At 34.2% G+C, this 13,405-nt stretch overlaps 1 protein-coding gene and 1 pseudogene across 25 annotated transcripts in view; one reads left to right on the top strand and one right to left on the bottom strand.

Moving 5' to 3' along the window:
• Gphn (gephyrin) overlaps positions 1–13,405 on the bottom strand; it is a 416,220-nt gene that overhangs the window by 146,479 nt on the left and 256,336 nt on the right. For 11 of the 25 annotated variants that reach the window (XM_060387712.1, XM_060387715.1, XM_060387716.1 and 8 more), the window contains one exon: positions 7,764–7,805. The exons of the other annotated variants lie outside the window; for them this stretch is intronic. In XM_060387712.1, the coding sequence (XP_060243695.1) occupies positions 7,764–7,805 (42 nt within the window). The remainder of the gene's footprint in view (positions 1–7,763; positions 7,806–13,405) is intronic. 25 annotated transcript variants of the gene reach the window in all.
• Positions 410–1,418, top strand: LOC110566299 (small ribosomal subunit protein uS15-like; annotated as a pseudogene).

Genomic DNA, 13,405 nt, shown 5'->3' with positions numbered 1-13,405 from the left:
TGGATATTAAAAAAAGAGAGAGAGATCCAATATTCTATTGGATTTTGACTAGTCATATGAGAGTCATATGAAAGATAACTCTCCAGTTTCCACTCTGAATTTTGGGTAGTGTCACATATTGCTAACGTGGACACATGTGAAGACAGTTTAGGAGATCAAGATGATTATCAACAGGTACAGAACAGAGGAACAAAAATCAGATTTGTGGATGAAAGAGCAATATATGATAAGACTGTAAGTACAACTGAAACTCCTTTGAGTGGATGGCAAGCTGAAGCTGTTAGATGATGATTTCTAGAAGAAGATAAACCTTACCTATAACGTGGAGGGCATCTCTGGTAGACAAGTCATACAAATATATAAAAAAGTCAAGAAGATGTGCTCTCTTTGCAGCCAGACCTCTGCCATTATGGGTCACATGCATGTTCCAGGAAAGGGCCTGTCCCTGTTGATGCTGCCCTACTGCCATAGTATCCCCATGTGGCTGAAGTTGGCATCTGAGGATGTGAAGGAACAGATACACAACTGGCTAAAAAAGGCCTGACTCCCACTCAAGTGGGTATGATCATGAGGGACTAGTATGGCATGGCACAAGTCCATTTTGTGACTGATAATAAAGTCCAAAGGCCTTGCCCCTGGTCTCTCTGAAGATCTCTACCATTTGATTGAGAGAGCCGTTCTTGTCCACAAGCATTTTGAGAGGTACAGAAAGGATAAGAATACTAAATCCTGGCTCTGTTGTTCTCCTTGTGGAGTTCCTATCCCCTCTAAGTCATAGCCAAACTTTGGGCAGAATGCCTGAATCCTTACAGAAGAAGAAGGAAATAGAAAGACCTAGAGGGGATAGGAACTCCACAAGGAGAACAACAGAGCCAAAATACCTGGGCCCAGGGGCTCCTGCAGAGACCATACTCCAACTAAGGACCATGCATGAAGAGGACCTAGAACCCCGTTCAGAGGAAGCCCCTTGGTTGCTCAGTTTCCAAGTAGGTTCCCTAGGAAGAGGTACAGGGGCTGTCTCTGATATGAACTCAGTGGCTGGCTCTTTGATCACTTCTCCCTGGGGGGTGCAGCCTTGCCAGGCCACAGAGGAAGATGACACAGCCACTCTTGACGAGAGCCAGATAGAAGGGAAGGAGGTCCACCTCTATCAGGGACAAGGGAAAGGGCATAGGGGGAGAAGAAGGAGGGTGTGTGGGACTGGGAGGAGACAAGGGAGGGGGCTGCAGTGGGGATACAAAGTAAATAAATTGTAATAAATAAATATATAAATTAAATTAAAATTTAAAAATGCTAAATCCTGCCTAATTCTGATAGAGAGCAGAATTCACCAGTTGGCTCATTACTGAAAGATTAAGCAGGTCCTCCAAACCAACAGGAAATATGAGTCATCCACAGCCTCTGCTCTAGTGGCATAAATTCTCTTGTGCATATGAGCAATAAAGTCACTTTGAATAAAAAAAAAAAGACAAGAAGAAAGAAACATAGAAATAAGAAGATTCACCTCCATTGGAGTCATAACAGGGAGTAAATGGCTGATTGTTCTGGTTTGTCTAGGACTGACAGGATTCTTCTAAGTAATTCATTCTGTATTAAAACCAGATAGTCTAATATCCTATTTAAATGGAGAAGAGTTGTTACTAAAAAATGTTAGAAAACTAAGTTAGGCAAAGCATGAGTTTAAAAAGAGGAGCAGAGACTTTTGCCTCTGATAGTATCACTAGCCTTCATAGGTTAAAGATAGCTTCAGCCATCCTTAGAACTTTCCAGTTGCTAGGGTTACTAACATCTGTGAACTGCATTTGCCTTTTCTCCAATATCAATTTATACTGCCTAACTACATTTAGGCCCCTAAGATCCTGCCCATAAGAGACAGAATTCTCCTGCAGAATTATCTGGAAGGCAACAGGTGTGTTTTGTAGCTTTTTTGAAGAATTATCCTTAGGATAATTAGAAGATTAGTTGGAATGAGAAAAAAAGAGGAATGCCAAGGGAAACTAATTATTTGCTTTTATAACCCAAGGCTACTATGATTAAGGCTTAAGCATCTATTTTAGAGAAGAAAAAAAGAAATGATTTACTTAATCTTTACTATGTCTCAGGTACTATAGTAATTTTACATGAATTTAAAAATTTCCTGGAAACACAGGTAAAGCATCTTCATAATGTCGGAAAAATTGATATAGCTGTTGATGTACAACTTTATTTCTCAAATACTCTTCAGAACCTCTTACATAACATGTTGAAAATATTGCTTGTCTCACCAGTGTTATGAATTGAAAGTAAACACAGCTATAAATTACTGTTTACATCAGAAAAGATGTCAAAAGTGAAAAATAAAGAAGAGTAAAAGACACCTGGTACATTTTGTTATCTGAGAATATTAAGAACATGACCTCTGATAAAGTGCTTTAGAAAGTAGAGTCTGACATACTGTTTTTGACATCAAAAAAGGAAATAGCAGCTGGATACAGGAATATGAATAGAAGTGGCTTATAACATTTTGTTGCATATTATAATGTATAATAATGAGCTATAAATAGCCTTAATTTAATACTGTATTTACAAATTCTCTAGATCACTGAAAATTGAACATCATTAAATTTGTATTTCTGCTAGGTTGGATATACTCTTACATAAATGCTTTATGGATTCTCTTCATTCCTGATCTACAAGAGAAAGAATACATTTCTTTCTTCTCCCTCTCCCCCATCAGATACAAACAGCTCGTCTATTAGGTTTAAGACACCAGGTATAAAACTTTCTAGGTATCTATGCATTCATATTTTCTCATCTTACATCTTAGATTTCTTTTTTTTTTTCTTCACATAGGTTTATTAAGGGAGGGGACACAAAGGCTGCTTTTGAATGAGGGTTGGTGGGAAAGAGGTCACATTCTAGATTTCTTTGACCATATTTATTGATCACCTCTTGTATTTTAAATGATTATAGTATATGAGGGAGTGCATAAGCAAACATTCAGTAGCCTTAACTACAATGTTATAAAACATTCTTATTATAGAACTTAAAATAGGAGTACCTATCATTTTGTTTAAATAGCTATTAAACATATCTCTGCAATGTTTGAGAATGCTTTAATGAGACTTACCAAAAAGTAATGCATTTCCTTATTATTTTAATGTTTACTAGTTATTTGAAGTACATACTTTTCTTATTTTGATGAAAATTCATAAATATCAATTCACTTCCAAAATTTCAAAAAGGAGATAAGATCTTTTTACGCATTTATGTTCAAAACAAGAGATAAAGAAAAAAAGAGAGAAAAAGAACATAATGATTTAGTCAGCTCACTGTTAATTCCTTTAATTACTTCTAAGTTATTGAAACATTACAGTTTTCCTCCTTTCAGCTTGATAAAACAATGTAAATGTTTACAGCCAAAAAGGACTTTTGTTTACTTTATGTGTGTTTTAAGAATATGAACTAAAATGATGAAAAAAATAAAAGTGAGACAAGACAGAAGAAAGTTCTGTAACACCATGTGCAACATTTTCAAAAGGTACTATTTCACAGATTCCTTCCTAGTGGCTCCAGTTTCATTACTCCTGGATAAAAACAGCTTAAAAATAATACACATAAGAAACAAAGAGCGGAACACCACAGACAATTATAGTAAAACACATGGGTAAATAAAAATAAATTATAGGAGTTTTCTTCCCAAATGTTTTCCTGTAATTGTGGGTGTGTGTACTCCCATGTACATGGGGCTGCACCCCTGGCACTAACGGATGAGCTTTAGGTTTCTCCCGCACCCACTCTGGGTTTTTCAGATCAAACTCAGGTCATGAGGTTTGTATTGCGGGTGTTTTCACATACTGAGTTATCTCACCAGACCCAATTAAGAAAATTTTCTATGTGAGATTCTCGTGGAGAAGAAACATCTGACGCTCTACAGTACACAATCTTACATTATGACTATTGTTTTCTTTACTTTAGAGACTTTTTCGTTTCGCGGTATTTAAAAAATGGTTCTTTAAAAAAATGGTTCTTTAAAATTTTAACACAGGAGATGCTGTAGTATTGAAAGTAGAGCTATCTTTTTCATCTGCAACAATTTACTATAAATAAAACTTACTTGTAAAACCTCCCAAATGTTATTCAGTCAAAGTTTGTTTAGATCATAACTAGTTTTCTGGGACATGTATTAGACGTCAAAGGACAACTGTCCTGTCAGGATTTAAGTAGATGAAAGTTCTTAGCATTAAACAGACATTAAATTTCAGTCTTTGTACACTCAACAAGAAAGAAGTAACTGAGCTTCAAATTTTCCATCAAATGCAATCCTCTACTGAGGACAAATCTGGCATATTAACGGGAGCTTTAAAGAGTTCAATTTGGACTATAAAAGTGAAATAAGATGAATGTTTATTTTAGTTTTGAGATGCAGTATTACTGAGATACAATCATACTATATTTACTTCTATTTTATTTCACTATTTTTTGTGGAGACAGGGTTTTACTATGTATCTAGAGCTGCCTTAGAACTTACTATGTAGAATAGGCTGGCCTTCCTTGAATTCACAAAGATCCACCTGCCTCTGCCTCCTTAGTGCTGTATTAAAGGCATGAGCCACCACACATGTTATAGTACTGTTTCTTAAATAGATCAGAATGAACAACATTTCTACCAGGAGACAGTGTTTATTTGGGTTTAGTTTAAAATAAGGAAATTCTGAAGCAACAACAAATATATATATATTTAAGACATATATATATATATAGTGTGTGTGTGTGTGTGTGTGTGTAGAGGGTGTAGAGCCCCTGGAGCTGAAGGTATAGGTGGTCTAACAGCCTGATATGGGTGCTTAGCATCAAAGTTGGGTGCTCTGAAAGAGCATCAAGCGCTGTTAACTGCTGAGCTAGCTCTCCAGCTCTGAAGTCATCTTTAAACAAACAAGAAACAAAAAACAATGCTAAGAATTCTGAGTATTAGAAATTTGGAAGTGAGGGTTCTTTTGGAGGTATATTTTATTTATTTACTTTAAAAATGGCCACAGAATCGCTTTTTTAGAGTGGCTTCATAGTTCTGCTATAAAACAAACATTACAGTTGACAGTAGTCCTAAAGAAGGCTTCCATTTAAAAATTGATATATGAGAATATTCATTAAGACTTTAATTAAGGTTTATGAAACAGCTACCACTTTTAGATTAAAGAAACAATTATAGAAGATAGTTTCTGTGCAGATGATTATCATGAATATTATGTCCCTATTTGTCAACTAATTTTTTGGATTGAATATAAACACTACATATAGAGACCACAGAAATATGGCAGAGAAGACTAGAGAAACCTTTTCACAAATGATAAGTGAGAAACACACTTTTATGACAATTAAGGAGAGCCCACATGTCACAATGAAAGAAAAACAAATCCACATTGAGCCTAGGTTCCTGTAAGAGCTGAATGGCATGGAGCAAATGCCACTGCATACATAAGTCCCCAAAGCCAGTTCTACATTCAAATCAGAGAACCCTCCTGCACACATGCTATCACAGAGAAAGTTATACCCTGATGGATGCTGTAGGCTGCGATTGGAGATGATGCCAATGGTAGCCTTCTTATACACTCTCATGAGAAATGGAGAATTGCCTAGATGAAGTGGCAGAAAGAAATGTGTTATATATTTGTTACACTAGGAACCATATGCCTGTGGTATTAAGGAAAGAGGCTATAGAATAATGATGGGATGACATAACCCATGTTTTCAAAGAATCCTTGTTGATAACAGAAACAGTTAATTTGTGATTTAGTAATTTTCCCTAACGATTTTTCAAGGAGAAAGTAGTTTTTCATCTTCATGGAAACAAATAACCAAGATCCCAATAAGAACATCATTTCTAAGATAACTTTGTGGGCCTAAATCTTCCATATATACTGACATGAATGTTTACTTATAAGAAGTATTTTATATAGCTTGAAGATCTTGATAAAACTCCCTCAGCTTTTGGTGAAACCTCACTTATGATGATGATAGTGGCACAATACACATGGCTGAAATATGTTTATACTAAAGCTGTTGCCACTGTGTTTCAAGCATTATTTGCTCATTAAAACTCCAAAATGACAAAAGAAAGAGTGAAATTAAAGAATATAGATGGCTCTGTAGAACTGTACAGTCTTGTACATCATTCCTGTTGGGAGTTTTAAAGTTTTGTATTATTTTCATGGTGCTTATCCTGAGTTCTTTATATTCTCTTTGTTGTATTCTGGTATATTTTTAATATAAACAGGTTTGTGAATAATAGAAGGAAGTCATACTTTCTTGGATGACAAAAAGTAACTCTCTACAAAGTCAGTCATAAGAGAAAAAAGTCATTGAGAATTATAACTTAGAAATAAAAATTAAACGGGAGGGTTGTACTTTATTGATCCAATAAATTTAGCACTATTAGGATATGGATTTTGTCTCATATCTTTTAAAAGTTTCTACAATTTAAAATCTAAAGATGTTAATTTGTTTTTTTTTTTCTTCATGAAATGCATGTTTTTTAAAAGGAAAGCATCGTGTAAGATTTTTTTTGTGTGATCAGAATTATTCTGACAATGCTGGTCTGCAAATAGTTTAGAAATGTTATATTGTGAAAAAAAAAAGTAACTTAAAATTCATATGCAATTAATGTCCCTTTCTCTCTCTATATATATTTTATTTATTATAATTCATTCACTTTGTATCCCAGCTGTAGTCCCCTCTCTCATCCCCCCCATCCCGCCCACTCTCTTCTCCTCCCATGCCCCTCCCAAGTCCACTGATAGGGGAGGTCCTTCTCCCCTTCCATCTGACCCTACCCTATCAATTTTTTAACACTTGCTCAAACATGCTTCTGCTTTAGAAACCAGACAGCCCACTATATAATCAAAGCATGTTAATAACATTGTGGATATGTACTTTAGAAAAATGAGAAAATCCAATATGCTGCTGTTTAACACAACAGGAAAGGCAAATCAAACCTTAAGAAGACAAGAACATAGGTCTAACTTTATAATGCATATTTTATTAAAGAACATGATTCTTGTAATTAATATAATATTCTGTGTGATAAGATCTTAAGACAATACAGTACCAAGGAAACTAAGTAAACTAATTTGCCCCAACCCTAACAGGGTTTCTATGCGTAACCTGGAACTCTTTTGTTGATCAGATTGGCCTTGAGCTTACAGATCCTCCTGCCTTAGCTTTTTGAGTGCTGGGATTAAAGGAATGTGCCACCACTGCCTGGCTAAGTAACCTGGATTTTCAAGAGGGAATGAATCTTTCATTATACATATACATAAATGAAATCATTTGCTTTTCCTTGTTTTTTTTTTCCCCCCAATAGTCAATTCTGTATGCTTTCCTATGTATTTGGATAATGGGAAGGGATCATTATTAATTTAATTCAAATCTTTATTATCAGTAAAAAAACACCTAGATGTTCAAAGAAGAATCTTTTTCTTTAGACACATAAGCTTAAAAGTAAATCATGTGGTTCAGAGAAATTACGGAGAAGAAGATAGTATCAAGTTGGCCATTTGGGCTTTAGTCATTTCAGTGTGATACAATGACTATTCAAGGTCAAGTTATTCTGACAACAACTTCCCCTTAAAACTGGTGACTTTCCCCCTCTGATACCCTGATTCTTTCAGCCAAGGGTGAAGTGCAAGGCAAAATAAATTACGGCCAAAAATAAAAATAAAAATAAAAATAAAAAGGTGAGTGCGAGCATGTTATTGATCATGTAAAAAGACACGTGCAAAATATACCTCAGATACACTATAGGTAGATGAGCACGACGGAAGCCGAGCCTGGTTTTGCAGTGGAGAAAAGAAAACACTGTTAAAGAGGAAATGATAGAATAGTAAGGGTCTCAGAAGGTTTACACGGCTTTATCACCAACATATTTGCCTATAAATAACAAAACAGCCCGACAAGGGGACACATCTCAAGACTCAAGCTATTTGAAGGAGAACCTCATAATTAAAGAACAAAGCAACCTCAAAATCCAACTCACTAAAATGCTAAAAAAAAAGAAAAAATTATAGAGATGATACCCTACTCAGATAGGTTGTGTTATGAACTTTGCTTATTAAGGGCTAAAGCAAAACCAAAACACCAAACAATTTCTCCTACAGTGCCACACTGATCTTCTTTTGCTTGTATATATATATATATATATATATATATATATATATATATATATATATAGTACATCTTTATATTATTCGTAAAGAGGGCAAGAAAGTCAGTTTAAGTAATCTGATATACTTTCTTCTAACTCATTTTCAGTAACATTAAACAACCCCTTTCTCTCTTAATACACATGCTTACAGCAACACTATAAAAATACAGTTATATGTATAGCTTTTCTCCACACTTACTTTTAATCATTGTTTTTACTCATTGATTCCTCTCTTTGTGCATGTGCACCTGAGTGTGTGTGTACGTGTGTGTTTTTTCTCCATCCCTCCTACCTCTTATATTTTGAGATGAAATCTAGTTAGCTGGTTCAGGCTGGGCTAGAACTATATAGTCTATATATAACTCTGAGTTGGTGATGCTCTGGCTTGCTCTTAATTTTTTTGGTTGTGATGCCAATACGTTACATTTTGCGGCCTATAATGAAAACATTAATTTTCATTATGCCATGTGAACTGAAACAGTTACCATTTTCTAGTCACAAGCTTGGTGTGAAGTTTCTGAATATAAAGTTAAGAGTAAGGAATTGAAAAAGATGACAAACTGGACAAATCAGAAACAACCTTATCAGATTTGCTATTTAACATATTTGTAGCACCTATAACAGCAAGTGCTCATTAAGTATTTATTTAATTAGTGAAAAAAGGAACTCTTGTCCACCTTTTATCAAAACTAAAGTGATTTCCTGAGCCTTTTTAGTTTCTTAACTTAAAGATTTGAGATTAAAATTATCATTGTCAACTTGTGTTTGAGGTAGTTTTAAAAATATGGTTAACTTTGTATATTAAGAAATGAAACGTCTTTTCAACTTTGTGCATTAAATTTTCCTTAGCAAAATGATAGTTCTAAGAAAATCGTGCTTTGCATACTTAGTCTATTTAACACAGTTTGAGAATCTTGTGTCCTTTTTACCCAGTTACTATTTGCTATTACAAGGAACACTTATTCATCAAGCAGGAAAAAAAAATAATCTTATTTTTTCATTAAAGTCAATTTTGAGAGGAGCAATTCCATGTTGAGTATTCAACACCTTAAAGATATATTTCTATTTCAAATGTAGGCATGCTATTTGATATTTTTATCTTTTGATTTGATTTGGACAAATTAGAACTTTCTTATTTTCAGTACAAATGAAATCTCATGATTAAGTTTTTCACATCAAGAAACTTCTAATAATCTGAAAATTAGCTCATTTTGAAAAAAATTTTCCTAAGACTGAATTACTGTTATCATCATTAAAACTAGCCATACTTATGACAGATCATCTACCAGAGTCAGGATTTTACATAATTACTATAGACAAGTAATAAGCAAATGCAAACTATTAATGTAAATGTCATCTTATCAAACAGGAGAGACAGGCGGCTCAAACAATGTTTTATACCTGAGGGCGGACACACAGATATGCGCCCGAGGAAAGTAATTTTATATAAACACATTGTCTAATTAGTGAGGGCTACTGATTGGTCACTAATCCAGGACTAATGCTACGGCAGTGTGCCCCTGGTCAATACTGGTTAACCAATCAAAAACAAACATATTAAAGTATGATACATTGCTTGACCATGTCAGGGTACCTATCTTATTTGATTTAAATTTCCCTTTGGTCTGACATGAACTCAGTGGCTGGCTTTTTTGATCACCAACCTCTGATGGGGTAGCAGCCTTACCAGGCCACAGAGGAAGATGAGGCAGCCAGTCCTCATGAGACCTGATAGGCTAGGGTTAGATGGAAGGGGAGGAGGACCTCTCCTATCAGTGGACTTGGAGAGGGCCATGGGAGGAGATGAGGGAGGGAATGTGGGGTTGGGAGGGAATGAGGGAGTGGGCTACAGCTGGGATGCAAAGTGAATAAAATGTAGTTAATATAAAAAATAAAAAAAGAAAGACATGAGATTTTAGGTAAGTACAGATAGTCAGTTATACAGAATCTAAAAGGTGATCATGTCATCTTTACTAAGACACTCATAATCTCATTCTGTTTAGCTTTCAAAAGTTAATAACTGATATTAGTAAAATAAATATTTTTACTTTAATAATCAGAATGTAATATATATACATACAACATGTAGAATATTCTTGTAAAAAGTTGAAATATAAGATACTTAACTTTTACTCTATTTTCATGTCTAAATTAATATAGGAGTATAAATTGGATGAAAAGCAGCAGTCTCAGGAGAAATAAATACAGGAGTTAGATTTCTAGAATGTTTTAGAAGCCCTAGGAATGGGAGGTCAGGATTAAACATAATTTATTCAGTACAATAATTAATTTTATTATAATATTTATTTATTTTGGAAATGATTATGTTTTGAAAAGATGCATTTAAAGGGAAGGCTAAACATTTAAAAGCTTTGAACCATGTGTTACAAAAATGTTGCTAGTGGCTGGCTATATGATACATGTATGATATTGAGTGGCTATAACTTAGCATTTTCTTTCAAACGATGTCTTGTACATATGGGCCTTTGTTCAATCATTTAAAAGATGTTACATAAAAGCATTCTTGGTAAGGATGCTTGCTACTAAACTCCTTCCTCATCAAAATATGACATAATTACTCCAAAGGTATTTGAGTTTAGAGAAGTCTAATAACTTTGATCATGTGTATCTATTGGTCAGATTATCTATGAGAGTCTAACATTCATAATTTTCCTTGAAAACTAAAATTGAATAACCTTGTCTTTACTCTTTAGGTTCAGTAAGTAGTTAATAATTTTGCTGACACATTCAGTAACAGGCAAAATACATAGTCAAGTGGATAAGTGCTACACAGATTGTCACATGAATTTTATTAATTTTGAAAATTACATCATTATATAAGTATTGATTTCAAAAAGTTCTTATTTTATATTGGGGCAAAATGTTATAGTAGTTGTGTGGCTTGCGTGCCTACTAAACATACAATTTAATCTGTATTTTATAAACTTGAGCATGAAGCCACAGTTAAGAAAGAAAGAAAGGGGCAACAGACAGGAAGCAGAATAGATGGAGATGAGAAGACAAACCGGTCGGATTTGGAATACCCATTAGCAGAAAATTTTAGGGGGGAAACATGAAGAAGGGAAATCATACATTTACTCTGAGGAAGTATCCTTTCTAGATTATTTCTGAGTTCCTCCAGCTTTTGATGGAGCTAGATATATATATAAGAACATGAGCTGAAAAAACAACTTGTTTTCTTTTAAAAGTAAGATCATAGCATTATACATTTCTCACTGCGTTTTGCAAACATTTCAAAATATAACAGATTTTTCTATAACATAAGACTAATAAAATTTTCAGCAAACTTGTGACTAGGAAGCCAACATATTATTTTGTTCAATCTCTTTCCATTAAAAATAGTTAAGTAAATATTGCAACTATTCTTAGAATCTCCTAGAGATTCATTCTAAGATTTTTCTACTTGATAAACAGAGAACAGATAAAATGTCTTCTTCCCCAAGCAGTGTTCAATTTAAAGCTGCATCCATACTGAAACAAGCTGACTGAAGTATAACATGATTGTTTTAGCCTTAAGCGTGTACCGGAAGTTGTAAGCATGCATACAGTATCACTAACTTCTGTATAGCTCACAACTGAATTTCAGCCACACACACTCACTCATACATGCAAACTACCATGTACCAGGTGCTGCAGCCAGAGATGCGATTCTTACACTGAGTTTACTGTCAGCTATTTTTAGCAATTTATTTGTATTGTCTCTTCTTAGCTGAGTCTGTGTCCTAAGAGATGGTGTACACAACAGACTTACTGTCTCTTTAAGACAAAGATAAAGTACGACACAGTAAGACATGCTATTGGTATATTATTACATTTTTCTGGAGTAAATGATGCTAAGGATACTAATTTTTGAAACAGGCATGCAATCACTATGTCCCATTCTTTACAGAGGTAACTTTTAAATGTAAGGGCTATCCACTATGAGGCAATGTTAAGGAACAGAGAGGATGGTTTTTCTTAAAGAACACAGACATACAAACACAAGTACATCAATGTGCATTCATGTTTGCACATACTTACAAACAACAGAAAAGTAAAACTAAGAAGGCAGAAGAGTCAAGGGGGAGAAACAGGTACAGAAATTTGTTTTTAATAAACTGTTAAATGGAGGTAAATTGGAGCTATGGAAAATTTTGAAATATCCAGAGTTAATCAGGCTTTAATATAGTTAATGAATTTTATGACAACACAGTGCACTGAATTATGTGGCATTTTGACTAATTTAATAGTTGCTATTGCTGTCAGGATATTTGGGATTGAGATTTAAAAACAATGGTTAACTTTAATTTGTATTTATTTTTACTGGTAATAATTTTCTAAGTTGTTTTTTTTTGGTGGTATCGTTAAAAGTAGTCAGTGATTATATTTGGGTAAATTTTTTTACCTTTTTATTTTATTTAAATAAATTATATGAGTACCAAGTGCCCAATATATATTGGCCAAGTGGCATTTAGCCATTAACAAATAGGATCATGAAATCAGAAACCTTAACTGTATATTAGTAGATTATGTATAAAGTGGGCAAATATTTAGACACATATGTGTTTTCCAAATGTTACATCTAATTTTAAAGGTTTAAAGGAAAGCAAAGGTACTAAGAGTGCTTTAGCATTAAAAGCTGTATATGGGTCGATTATACTTGTATCATAAAGCATTTCTTTCTAGTTTTGTCTTTTGTTTTTGTTTTTGTTTTTCTGAGACAGGGTTTCTCTGTGTAGTCCTGGCTGTCCTGGAACTCACTCTGTAGACCAGGCTGGCTTCGAACTTAGAGATCTACCTGCCTCTGCCTCCTGAGTTCTGGGATTAAAGGCATGTGCCACCAGGACCAGCTCTTTCCAGTTAACATGATATATATTCAATATATGTTATTAAATCACAATAATTTTTTATTCTGGAATGATTTAAGCTGGTAATGATGCTAAAATGAAATTCAGTATTTTTTTTTTAACAAAATAGGTTAAAAAGAAAGGTGCCATTCTAAAAATGTATTAGTTCTTTGCTTAGGAGCAATTTAAACATATAAACAGTGACATCAGTCAGAGGAACGGTTTACTCTAGAGCCCCAAATCGCAGGCACATGTAATGAGGCAGTTGCCCTTTCTTGTTTGTGGTGCCTTTCAAAGCTAGTTATTTGGCAGCTTGCCTTCAGCTGGTTGCTCTATATGTAGCTGGAAACAAAACAAAAAATAATATGACCCAACAGCC

This window comes from Meriones unguiculatus, chromosome 7 (assembly GCF_030254825.1).
Source record: "Meriones unguiculatus strain TT.TT164.6M chromosome 7, Bangor_MerUng_6.1, whole genome shotgun sequence".
NCBI classification, from domain to species: domain Eukaryota; kingdom Metazoa; phylum Chordata; class Mammalia; order Rodentia; family Muridae; genus Meriones; species Meriones unguiculatus.
Note: the sequence above shows the minus strand (reverse complement) of the source record. Positions and strands in the feature narration are given on the sequence as shown.